Source organism: Drosophila willistoni, chromosome 3R (assembly GCF_018902025.1).
Source record: "Drosophila willistoni isolate 14030-0811.24 chromosome 3R, UCI_dwil_1.1, whole genome shotgun sequence".
Lineage (NCBI taxonomy): Eukaryota > Metazoa > Arthropoda > Insecta > Diptera > Drosophilidae > Drosophila > Drosophila willistoni.
Window position 1 is genome coordinate 13381848 of NC_061086.1, and position 13943 is coordinate 13395790.

The window sequence follows — 13943 nt, forward strand, 5'->3', positions numbered from 1 at the left end:
CAACGATGCATTAATAAAATTAAACTACATTTACTTAAAATTATCACGAAAAACGCAAAGGCAAATGGCCTGCCTGATACCTAAATCTTTCTATACTTCCTATCTCGTTTGTAATGCAATAAATTAAATAGTGTTTCCCATTTAATACAAATCTTGCGTAAATTGTGGGTAACCCTTTTTAATCTGATTGAACTTTATGAACTATAACAAATTGATTTACTGTATGACCTAGAGGAGTAGATTGAATTGCTTTTAAGGTAATTGGGGATATTGCTTACTTCTTTGACTTCCAATCGGCCAATGATATGATAAATGTTGAATATGTAAATACTTAAAGTAAAAAGAAAACGAAAAAAAAAAAACCCTCCTTGTTGCAAAAGGAAAACGTGCAACCATCCACGTTTATATGAAAACCACTTGAAACTCACTTAAGCTGGCAATTGCACAAACATTTCAAATACTTGAAAAGAGGAGCCCCATTGAAATTCAACAAGCACAAAAAAAACAACTGAAAATAAAAGACCAAAAAGACAAACCCTACGACGAAATGATAAGCTGTGATGTGCTCCATAATGGGGGGAGAGATGGGTAGGACTGGAGAAAATGGAATGTTGAACGCTTCCGCTACGAGGACTTCAACTCCAACGCACAATTGTGTGAGTCAGTTCATTGTTTGGTGGGTCTGTCTGTATGTGTGAGGGAGTATGGGACGGGAGAAGGGAGGGGCACACAAAACTATAGATATCACTGAGAGATCTGACACTATATAGTAGTCTGTCTATGTGTTGGCTTACATTAGCTGACATGAAATTTATATCAGATTAACATACAATACCAGCACCAGCAGCAACGTAGACAATTTCAATTTTCATTTCAATTCGAATTCAATTTTGAACTTTTTACCACCATCCCATAATGGCGGCATCCTCTGCTATTTGTTATCATTTGGTTTCCTTTTCAGAGCTCTAAGCTCTAAGCACTAAGCACTAAGCTCAGAGACGTAGAGTCGTCTGTCGCTATCAGTCATTAATGTGGATTAGTGCCACAAGGGTAATCCAAAGAGTTTACAAAGGACAAGACTTGAGTATAGACATACACACTTGACGTTGATTCTTGAGAGCGCTTGGATTTTATTGCAAAGAAAACATTGTTTTCAAAATTGTTCATAAACTCAATTAGTATAATTAACATTACTTTGATCGCCAAAGTATTTTGAGAGCAGAAGAGGAAGGCTTAAGTTTTGTCTCTATCTATTCTTTAAAGTGAATATTTTTCGCTTTATTTCTTTAGAGTAACCCTCGCAACGTTTTGCCCTCCATCGCGCCAGTGCAATTCTAATGATGATACATTTTAATAGCATGTTTTTTGTTGTAATTATATAATTGTTATTAGACTGTTCAAGCTGTGCCGCCATCGTCTCTCTACTGAGGTCATACAAATTAATTAAGATAAACCCGAGTTTATGACGAAGCCGCATAGAAATGGAATTGAAGACACCCCAAAAATTCGCAGTACACTCCACCCACACACCCACACACACACCAACCCCTCAATTTCCTTCTTCCTTTTGGCTGACACTCTCTGTTGAAAAATGAGGTCAGCCAGCACGATACCCTCACAACAACAACAGCAACAACAAACGGAACAACTATGAATCCAAATCAATAAATAAATATACATATATATGGAAGGAAACCAAACAAAACGATAATAAAGAAAGAAAACAAACAATTAACAAACCCAGTGATATAAATAATAGTTATTTATACAATCAATTTTACTTTCTTTTCACCTCGCTGATGATGGCCCTGACGCGAATCAAGGCGGAAACCAAGTAAAATGCTGCAAATGAAAAGTAAAAGTCAAATGGAGCGCACAGCAGCACAATAAAGTAACAAGAAAAAAAGCCGCCAGACGACCAATAGACCAGCACTAATACCAATCCCAAAAACCAACTACAACAACAAGAACAACAAAATTCAAAGTTACGTACACATACACTTGGAAACATAAAGTAAACGTAAAACATTTGTAAACCGGCTCTGGGCCAACAACTTATTGAGAGAGCAAAAAACAACAACAACAAAAATAAAAGCATTGCAGAAGTCATACTCATAGATATTAGCAAAAAAAACAAAACAAACAACGAATTTTAAATACTCTTCAAGCATTTGGCATGCGAAATGTTACTAAATCAATTGCCCCAATCAATCAGTCAATCAGTTTTGCTGTGACCCTATGCAAACCTTTTTGCAGCACATAGATTGTAGATCAAAGTGGTATATATACATATAGATCAGATAAGCAATTCAGGGGAAAATTATTTGCTTTTTCAATATTGATTCTCACACATCGATGTTTCATTCGTTTTAATCAATTCTTCGCCCCTAAAAGTGGGATTTATTTTATGGATCTGTAGAATATTCTTGACGTCGGCACAATATTTGATAATGTAAATAAAACCTATTTTTCATAGAAAACTTATAGATAGCTGCCATATGGTCTAAACAATACAAGCCAAACAATTTTCTTCTAAATATTTATCAGTTTTCTGGGTTTTTTTTTTTTTTTGTTGGTGGTTAACCAACAAAACACTTAAAAATTTTACAATAATGAATGCGGAATGAATTCAAAAACTGAATATTTATCAAGATTGAAACTAGTTTTGATAACAATTTTGTCTAAATGAATCATTTTCTTGAAACTTCTTTTCATTATTAGAGGGCAATTCAATTCACAAACATCCCCCCTTGAGAAAGTGTATGTCAATGGGGTCCAATTGTGGGGTAAAAGGGGCGGGGGCGGCATGTGGCGAATGGGGTTATTGGCATAAGGAGAGCAAGCCGAATTATTTTAACTATTCAAGCTTGAATCAGTGCCAATAAAACACACAAATAAAAATGAGCAAAACTAAATCAACTAACAACAAACTTCAACTGAAAATGCCAACAAGTGAGTGAGTGAGTGAGTGAATGAATGAGTGAATGGTTGGACAGGCTAACAACAATGGCAACAAATACCACGTGGGAACCAACAAAAACACACACACACACACGCACACACATAAACAACAAAAACCAAAGCAAACTCATTGCATTTTATGACTAGTCAACAATTTACAGAAAATACGTAAACTTAAACTGATACTGCCGATACGCTGGATACCCTGCTATTTAGAAACTTGTACACGTTTTTGTTGGCATTGAAAATGTGAGACTCCATCACGATTTCTGAGTCACTTTATTCTTCGAATACTTGGTCATTTAGTGAAATAAAAGCAACTATTCATTCATAATAAGCTTCATCCTGTTATTTTGTTTCTATTAAGCACATAGAAGTTAAATAATTTGATTGTTAATTAAGCTATTTTTATTAAGGAATGTTTTTATGTGACTTGATCAATAGATAAATTGTAATTTTTGGACAGAATAAGTCACTAGGGAAAGCTAAACTTACGAATCAAATAAATAGAATATTAAAAACCAATGTAATTACTTTGTAAAATAGAAAACACCTTAATAATTTATAATCTAAAGTCAAAAACAAAGGTTAAAACTGTTAAAAAAGTAAGTTAAACTCTCTCCCCAAACACAAAAAAAAAAACAGAAAAGAAAACCAAAGCAAATGAACCAGAAAATTCAATTGATTTACTTGTAGTTGAAACCAAAATGCAGAAAGGAAGTAAACAGAGGCCATGTAATAATCTCTAATGCCACATTTATAGCCTATAAATAAATATTCCATGTTCCATTGGGGCAAAAAAAAAGAAAAAAAAACGTTATGAAAAGGTTCACATGTAAGCTGTTCATAATGTTATTTATATATTTCTTGCCAATTTCCTTTCAAACATCCGTACATCCTTACGTTTTGGCACTTTATTCTATTTGTTTGGTAACTTTTTATTTTCTCTTGGTATCCACTGATTAGCCTAGTGTTTGCTTTAGACATACGTGACTAGAACTTTTAACCATCTGCACTCAATAGAACATAACATATGTAGACATCCTCTTTTGATTATTGCAACATTTATTTATGGGGATTGGTGATATACCCTCATTTTTAATTCAATTGCTAGACGGTATAGGGTATATGTACATACATATGTATGTACGTATGTATATGTAAATGTCTTTTAAAGGGTGAAGTAAGTGTTGGGTGGTAACAATACAATGGCGTGGAAAATGGGTTGAAAAACTCTTTTGTGTGCCATTTATTGTAGTTGAAGCAAAGTGCTGCTCAATGACACAAACAACACAGCAGGTAGACACATCCTCCCCTCCACCCCTGCCTCCTCGCATTGCCCCCCCATAAATCAAAATAAAAGACAAGAAAATTGCAAAATAATTTTACGCCATGGGGCGAAAAGACAAATAGCTGTAACAATGAAGGACAAATAGAAAAAAAAAGAGAAAAAAAAAATTGTTGCAAATTTGTTGAAAATAACTGAGAGAGAGAGTCCCGCCCCTAATTTTCAGTACTTTTCTTTGTTATCCCTAGCGAATAAATGGTATAAAACAGCAGGGAAAAGGGAATAATTGGTTGTTGAAAAATAATGTCAACGACTTTTTGGCTATATGTATGATCTAGGGAGCAATATTAGACTTATTGATAACAAGCTTATGTTCAGATATAGAAAGATTACAACAAATTGCAAGCCATTCATCAACATAAGAAATAATAAACCTTTTTTTTTCCACCCCGGGGATATGTATGTCGCTTTTTTTGAAATTTAAAAGAGGATTACAATTAAATGCACATGGCTAATACTAAATAAATATTTGTGCCCATATTTAACTGTCTACATTTGTATGCAAATCCTTTTGCAGGATAATTGGTTGGAGTACTGCATTGGGAAGCGTGAAAAATGCAATTCAAGGAGCGTGTCAGCGTTTTTAAGTCTCTAAGGACTAAACACAGGTCGCGAGTCTATAGAGAACAAAAATTATTCAAGGACTCTTCAAAAGGGAAAAACGCTTGAAAGATCTGAAGAAAAGGACTTTTTATTATGCAAAACTCTCTTAAAACACATTGAAGAAGTAACTGCTAATTAAGCTGACAGATTCCATCAAAATATGAAATTGAAATAAAATTGAAATTCTAATATTTAATGATTTGAATGTGGTACAAATTTATTTATTTTGAAGACAAGTCTTTTTTTATACTTTAAGTGTTTAATCCTTGAATCTTTAATAGTTCATACTAAGGTAAAAAGTGAGCGTCTTCTGTTTAATAACAAAGTTTAGCTTTTGATTAAATATAAGAAAGATAGATACTTTAGTAGAGATTATTGTCATTATATAACCTTAAGCAGGTCAGAGCTGTCTCCTAACGCTTTGGGCAAGGTTGAAATCTAGTTTGAAAACAATATCAAAGAAAAACCTGGCGATTCATAAAGATTTCTCATTTGTGTCCTTTGGGTAATCAAAATGAATATACCCACTTTGGCCCAAGGGTACACTTACATACATATACAGACAATCAATCCCACAAATTGATGAAGAATGAATGGCAAATTGAATTCGAATCGAAAATGAATCGAACAACAACATATTAAATACCAACATACACACATTACACACACACACGCACACGCACACTATCACACACTTAAACCAAGGGCAAATATGAAATGCACGAATTGCAGTCATCGATTGTGCTTGACAGAAGATCGGGCAAAAGTGATTCCTTGCCCATCCTCTTCCTTTCCACCACGGACCACCGTCTCCGGCCACATCACGTACACACACAAATCAATGTGCCAACTGTTTGACCACCGACCCATACCCGTATCCGTATGCCCGTAGGGGGTTTTATGTTTTTTTTTTTTTTGAATTTTACATGAGGTTGGTTCGGTTTGGTTTGGTTTGCTCAGCTCAGACGGTCCATATTCTTGAGTCATGGCCCGTCGAGTGCGTTTGGTAAGTACATTTTTATGGACATTTGGGTGATTTGTGGGTGGGAGTGGATGTCATGCCTTGTGATTCATTTTAGCACTCTCCGTGTTTCTGGCACTTAATTGAATCGTTCAATTTGCACTATTGAAAAAAGAAGAAAACGAAAAAAAAGATACATAAAAAGAAAACCACCCTGAGAGCCCACCACTATGACATGTACACTGTTCCGCTACATAATCCCACCCATTTCACTCATCCACACATACAATCCGAATCCTTTATTTTTTTGCCGCTGCCTCCTCTTAATTTATGCATTTGACTGTTTTTCCAGGCATTTGCGTTGGCAATTCTTTGGTTAATTAAAAGCATTTAAGAGAACAAATCTTTTTTTTTTTTGGGAGTTCACCCTCTCTCTGCAAAGTTTTCATTCCGTAATGGGCCTTGAGGTAATGGTAAGGATAAAAAACGTGCTTTACTCTTCCTAGACTCACTTTAGAGACTCTTTTATTTTGAGATTACGAAAAAATGTAACCCTACCTTATTACAGGAGAAGGGTAAGTCTGATAACCTTTGAACAAGAATTTTTCATTAAATTAATTGACAACCACATGTTTTGTTTCAAAAAAATTCATATAAATTCAGTATGAGATTGTCGTTTCTATATTTAAATAGCATAGCAGTTAACCCGGGGGGTTGAGGCAGCTTTTTTGTTATCATCATCAATATGTGTATATAAACGAAATCGTAGGACGTACAAACATCGTGTTGTGAGTGTGTGTGTGTGTGTGTGTGATGCAACAAAATAAATACTAATAATATTATTGAATTAGAGGTTTTGTTTGTTTTTTTAGTAGGTATTCATTATTTGTTATTTATTTTATGGCTTATTAATTTATGCCGCACATTATTATGATCATAACGCCGAATGATGAGCCCGTCGAGGGCGATCATAAATTTATCGATAAGAAAGAGTTTGTTAATTGGACATGGAAATGCTTCAAAATGTAAATGCAAATTTCGTCTCACTAGGGTATAGGGTAGAAGAGGGGAAATACTTGCCAAATATCCGACCGTCGTTTAGCAAAACTAGAGCAACAACAAAAATTAATAATGACCGCAAAATGAAATCCATAAACTTTCAACATACATTTTGTGTCATATTTTTTTAAACGAAGAAGAAGAAAAATATATATATATAAATGTACATTTGTACATTCACTTGTATATATGTATATATATATATATTTTTTTGGCTTGTCTCAACTTGAATTGATAATTGATAGAGCGTCGTCAATAGATTATTTCTTTGCTCGATAATCTTATGACCTAGAAATTTAAATTTGAACTGAATAAAAGTGCTAGTAACTCATAGAAGAAGAGGGGAAGAAGCAAAGCAGAGGCTAGGGAAAGTCTAGGCTTTGTACACATCAACAATCAAAAAGGGTCGCGCGATCACGGCTCTGAAAAACGGACATAAAAAGTACATTTGTTGGCTAAGAGGCGTTGGTTAGTTAGAACAAGGGTAGGAGGTTTGCTTTTTTCCTGAGCGTAAACAGAAGCAGGCACTTATTTTTTTCCTTGAATCCTTTAGCCCAAAAAAAAACTATCAGGATTATGACATTCAAATTAAGGATTACATCGTTTTTCTTGTAATCCTCCTTGTGCGACTTTTATTTAGTTGTTGAACATGTGTCGTCTCTAGACATATTCTCAAAAACTTTACTCACACTCGAATTTCCTCGGAGAACAACCAAACAGCCAAACATTTTATTGTCTTTAATCTCAGCTAAATATATTTGATTAACTTTTAAATCCTTGCGTTAAAGTGCACGCAAGCCGAAAATTTCACTCGAGCATCAAATTCCCAATTTTTTGGCCAATTTTGTCTCCATTTTCATTACTTGGGCTCCAGTTCTACGCTGACTAATTGACAAGGACATGCAGTCTTTGGTGATTAGTAATTAAACAAATTGCAGGGTATACAATACTATGCGAGTTAATTAAACAAGAGGATGTAACTTACTGAATTAAAGGGGCATTTAAAGGAAATTTAAATGTCAACACTTTAACTAACAGATTACAATCAAAAGTCACCGGATGAGAGTAAGTTGTTAAACAAAATGTACTTAGTAGTAATGTGTATAACAGTTTGCCAACGAAACTGTTATACATACGTATACGTATTTATTACATTATGCGGCTCTTGGTTTAACGCGGCTCCGACTAAAGCAATTTGTAATTTTTGTTGGCATCGTAAACCACAGTTAATTGCTCTTTTTTTTCGTTTTGCTTTTCACTAATTGCTGTCCCCCGTCTCTATCTGTGTGTGTGAGTGTATAACAATTAATTTGAGAATGTAAAATTGTCGCTAATCGACAATGTTTTATTACGTGAAGCATATTAAATACACATCAATGCATATCCGATCAATCATTGAGCAATCATTATTGACGATCGTTTGGGCCATTATTGGCCATCACTTAAATATTGAATCCAATTTGAGTTGTTATCTCACTCACAGAACAGAACAGAACTTTTTTAGGTCTAGGTTTAAGGAAATAACACTTGAAAAATGTTAGGCATAACCAATTAAGCATTACTTATCGATTTTTGGCAACAATAAGCGCAACTAATGGGCATTTTTATCTGACGATTCGATAAGCGTAACATAAGTTAAATGATTATATGTGCTTTAGAGATGACGAAAAAAAGGAATAACAATAAATGCTTGGAAAAACTCACACGTGTGCGCTACAATTCTTCGACAATCTCAGGTCTTAATCTAACAATAAGCTCCACTCCACACTAAGGACACGAAAGAAAGAATTCCTTTCACACTAAACTAAAGTCTCGAAAGAATTTTTCTGTCAACTAGTATTTAATGAAGTTTCTTAAAGTATGCCTCAAGTTTGTTCATTAAGTGAGGAGTGAGTGAGTGAGTGGCTCAGTAACCTTTTTGTTTTGCCTAAAATGTTATTGTGTGGGGGGGAAGCACCAATTCCCCCCCTTTGCGTGTGTAGGCGTAGCGACGTGTGTTCACCTTTCAGCTTAGCCAGGCATAAACACGCACAGGTGGCCCGAACGAGAAGAGAAGAACTCAAACTTGACTTCTAATTGCAAATAGCCGCTAACGTCAACGTTACTTTCCGGCCAATTACAACACTGGCTGAAACTGAAAGAAGAACCCAGAAACAAACAAGGCAAACAGCCATCAGCAAAGCTCGCACAAACACACACACACCTTTCATCTACGTCACCCACCGGCACCACCCAACCACCCACTTCACTTCACTTCACTTCACTTAGTTTGGCTCTTGGTCCACAACAATTATTCCAAACGCTCATTAACCATAGACCACTAAAGAGTAAGTATATATAATCGTGGGAGGGGAAATAACCTGAAACTGGTTTCTTTTGTTGATTGTCGGCAACGGCGACCCGCACCTCTTTTTGCGTGTGGATTTGTTTTTTCTTTCTTATTTTTTTTGCTTCTCAAGGTGTTGCATATATGAAAAATTACAATATTTGACCTTAAGAGAGTCGTCATCGCTTGGCATCTCTAAAAGTCTTGAGACTCGGACTTGTAATTATTATTTCTCTCAAATGTATTTCACGATCCAATCTCTGAATGCCGAGGAATTGAGTTCAACAACTGCATTTTCATGAGTTAAACTAATGGCCAAGGTGCGTTGCGTATACGCCATGTGTGTTAAGTGAAAGGTGGGGGCCTCCCCGCCACTACCACATACATATGTATATCGATCGAATTAGCCTAGGCCCACAGCATTCGCACACATAAATCTAATTGTAAGATGTAATGTAATGGAAAACTAATGGCAAATGGCAACTTGTTTGGCCACAGAACATTGTATGTACTAAGTTAAATGTATATAAAGAGATGTCACACAGAAAATGATGTAATAAAGGACATTGTATCCTAACCTAATTTCGATTACAAACAAATGAAACAATATACTAAATAAATTGTTTACTTAATTATGGCAATTCCGATATTAGGATATGAACTATGTACCTACCCTTTTCCTAAACGTCAATGTCATCAAAATGCCTAAAATATTAAGTTGTCAAGAATTTCAAGACAAGGGCTTCTATTTTTGATATTTGAACCCTTAATCTTAGTGCTTGGGTTTGTCAATTTTGTTTACGTCTTCTCAGATTAACATCTTTCTTGGTAATACTTTTTTTGTTTTTTTTTTTTCTCTCTCTATTGTTGCTACGTGTGCTTAAAATTCTGCCAGGCATTAGGAAAATTTGTTCTCTGATATCATTTTTTCCATGAAATTGCCGAGATAACACATTTGAAAATTCCGAGTATAAAAAAATAGAGAATTTGGTACATCTCTCTGCATATATGACTTAGAAAACTATTTGTAATTTGATTAAATTTTAAGTACTTGAAAAATAGCATAATAAAAAAGGGACTAGCAGATTAATTTAGCAGTGCATAAACAACAGGGCAAGTAAATATTGAAATAATATTTAATTGGTTTGTTTTTGTGTTGAAATTATTAATATAGAATATAGCTTCTATGATTTCCATTGCAAGTGATAACGAAATTTGTTCGATTTACAGGTTCAATAAACTTGTTAAATGTTTCTATTGATTTTGGTAAAAATTCAAACGATGATGGAAGTGTAGCTTAGAGATTCTTTCAAATAAATGTATTATATTTAGAACTTGTTATTGTTGTTGGTGTTGATGTTGTGGCGAAGCAGTAAAAATTCATTGAAAGTTGTACAATTTTATTGTACGTGAGCATGATAAAAATTAACCCATACATATATATTTCTTGTAGTATACAAAAATGTATGTAAATTATAAAATTTAATTTGGGGAATGCCAAATAAGGTACTCCACCATTTTTTGATGATGCATAAAAAAAAAATCCCATCAAATGCGGCAGAATGCGTAAATTTTTGGTAACAAAATATGTCAATAAATTGGAGGTCAATATTAGAAAGTTAAGAAAGCTTGAAAGTTTTAAATTTCCATGAGTCATAAATATTAAGAATTATTCTTAATTCCTCTCAAAATGACATAAGAATTTAAGGTTCTACATAAGCCAACACTTATTTCTTTTAAAATATGAAAAAAAAAATGTTTGAGATTTTTAAAAAGAGAATATTAAAAAATATGCATCGATAGACCGACGTGATAATATGGGATTGAATTCTGATGGAAGATTTTGAGTTTCATATATTTTTGTTGTGTTTATTTTATTAATTTTAATTGAATCGGATGGCCGAGATAAGATAATACCCAATAAGTGGCATATGCACACATACATGCACATATATGTATGTATTTGCTTCTCTCCCGCCATGCATGTCTCTCAAACATTTTCTCTTACGCTCTGACAATTTAATTTATTTACCTGCATTAAGCCAAATAAAAGATGAAGGAACTTGGCAAGGCAGAAGAGACACTAAGCATGAGAGAAAAGGCACGTCAAGACCAATCCAATTCCCCTCTCCCCCACACCGAAAACCAAATTCTCTACCCCGTTACGCCCCTTTCGTGCCAAAATGCGGCAAATAAATCACATTAAAAATTAAACACAGATAGTATATGTATATGTATGTGTGTATTAAGGTGAATGTGTTTGTGTGAGAGAGTCTTGATTTACTTACATTCAACATCCAAATGATCATCTCTTCCAAGACGATGTCCATTCCGCTATGGGATCCACTGAGAGCGTAGTCAATGGGATTATCAATATTTCGCTTGTGTGCTGATGCGGCTTCTGTTGCAGCTGCTGTGGATGTTGTTGCTCCTGCATTTGTTGTTGTTGCTGTTGTTGTTGCTGTTGTTGTTGAGCTACTGTGGCTACTGCTGGTGCTTTTGGCCTCAAAAAGGTGAAATAATTCCAAATCTCGTTTACAGCAACAGCGGCAAATTCGCGGCATTTCGATGTCGATGTCCATTTCATCGTCCGCTGCGCTGCCAACGTCTGTTGCTGGCAGAGAAAGCTGTATTGTTGGCAGCGGCGGTGGCAGGTGCAACTGCTGTTTCTGCTCCTGTTGAAGTGTTGCTAGGCAAATGTTGCTGCTGCGTCTTCTTCTTCGTGTATTGGCACTCATTGTTGACTTTTGTTTTCTCTTTCGTTTTTTGTATTTATGTTAACTATATGTGTATTTGGGGGGGTGTATTATTTGGATTAACTTTTAATTGCAAGTATTTCTCTTTTGCTTTTGATTTCCTTTTTGCTTTCTTTTCGCTCTTTATTTTGTGGGGATTTTCTTCTTATCTTTCACATTACTACACGCACTCAAAAGACACTCATATCACTTGGGAATCATTGGGATTATTTTAACCCACGATGAAGAAGCTTTCGATTTGACCACAAAAAAAAGGCCTATAAAAGAGAAGAAAAAGGCAAAAAATGAAATGAAACGAATTTCGAAAGCCTTTCACTGACTGCATATACACATACAATTATACGCGAGTGTGTGTGTGTGTGTGTGCGAGCAAGTTTTCTTTTGTAGGCCAATCAGAATCTTAAGAGACCTAAAATTAACCCATGGCTGACTGTTTTTTATGTCTACCTCGCATGCTAAGAAAAATTAAATAAACAACAACTAGAATTGAATGTTTGTTACAGTTGTTGTTGATAGGTTCAAGTGGCCGCCGCAAAGACCAAAAAGATTTGAAATTATTTTTGGCTTTGCAGGGCCGCAGCTTGCCGGGTAATTTAAATGAATGAAAGATACATTTCTACACACACACACACACAAGCACTTGTATTCATTCCCAATAAGATCGGCGAAATTTACTTTGTTTTTCTTATTCTTGATTTTTGGTATTAATTTCGGTATTTTTTTAAATTTTTAATTAACACGACGTGAATGCGACGGCTTTCAATTGAATTTTTTAGGATTATTACGGCAATCTACATAAACAAATACGCGCGCCTTGGCAGCTCGTTAGATTAACACACCCGCTTCCGTTAAAAACAAAAACAACAATGAAACAAAACAGCAATGCAATTCGCCGGAGCCGTTAAAAACTGAATATTCGCCGTATAAAATTGAACATTCGCCGCAACCACCCGAAACCACCATGAATTCGCTTACCCAACCCGATATTCGCTTAGCCCTAATGAACATAGTGTGTTGAAAAAAGGTGAATATAAAGAGGGCGCCACATTCGAGTGTTTTTTTATCAGCGACCGTGGTCTCCTACTCACTCTTTCTTCTTAGCGGTGTGGAGGCGGGGTAGTTTGCTATCGTGGTGAGTAGGCATCAGCTGTTTCCGTTTCTCGCTCTCCTTACCCCTTCTTTCTCACACACTACCTATCACCACTATCACACATAAGCCGTTTCGCTCTCACGTGTAGCTTGGATTGACTTTTAAATGCTTTGCAAAATTTACTTACATATGTACATATATATATGTATGTAATTTTAAATGGCAATTGTTGGAGCAACTTAATAAAGTATCAATATGCACATATGCACAGAAAAATAGAAATATTTATTGCGTTTACCGCAAGTTGCTAACAATGCCAATGCCATTAACTTGAAAAACAAAAATAGGAGAGAACCCTATTTGAACTTGGCTCATTTTCTTCATTATCACACCCTGTCTGAGAAAATAGGGGAGGAAGCGGGCGAAAAGCACATAGGAGTATATTGCCCTTCTAGAAAATACCTCAATACTGAAGTTACACTTAAAGCTTTGACCACTACTTACATGTCGCGGCTAATTATCGAAATTGCTAATATTAGCAATAGTGCCATAGTCCTCGGCGCCCATCCTTCCAAAGGAATTTCCACCGACGACGCCGCCCAACCATGGGCATGGCTAGCTTTAAAGCCCATGCAAGGGGCGGTTTTTTTTAATTGTTCTCGATTTAATTCAATGCACTTGTTATTTTTTTTTTTTTAACAATCAGATAAACAAATCGTTTGAAACTTTGTCACAGAAATTACACGCCGCAGTCAACACCAAAAGAAAGCAGAAAGAGAATGGCGCAAAAAGAGAGAAACGAGAGAAAAAAAGAGACAAAAATACTTTATGTTATGCTA

The 13943-nt window shown here is 35.2% G+C and overlaps 1 protein-coding gene across 4 annotated transcripts in view; it reads right to left on the bottom strand.

Moving 5' to 3' along the window:
- Nucleotides 1-13879, bottom strand: part of LOC6650008 (protein split ends) — a 33979-nt gene extending 20100 nt beyond the window's left edge. For all 4 annotated transcript variants that reach the window (XM_002073767.4, XM_023180686.2, XM_047011884.1 and 1 more), the window contains exons 1-2: nucleotides 13609-13879; nucleotides 11547-12271 (exon numbers count right to left, since the gene is read on the bottom strand). In XM_002073767.4, the coding sequence (XP_002073803.3) occupies nucleotides 11547-11996 (450 nt within the window). In that variant the 5' untranslated portion in view covers nucleotides 11997-12271; nucleotides 13609-13879. The remainder of the gene's footprint in view (nucleotides 1-11546; nucleotides 12272-13608) is intronic.
- Nucleotides 13880-13943: the final 64 nt, after the last annotated feature.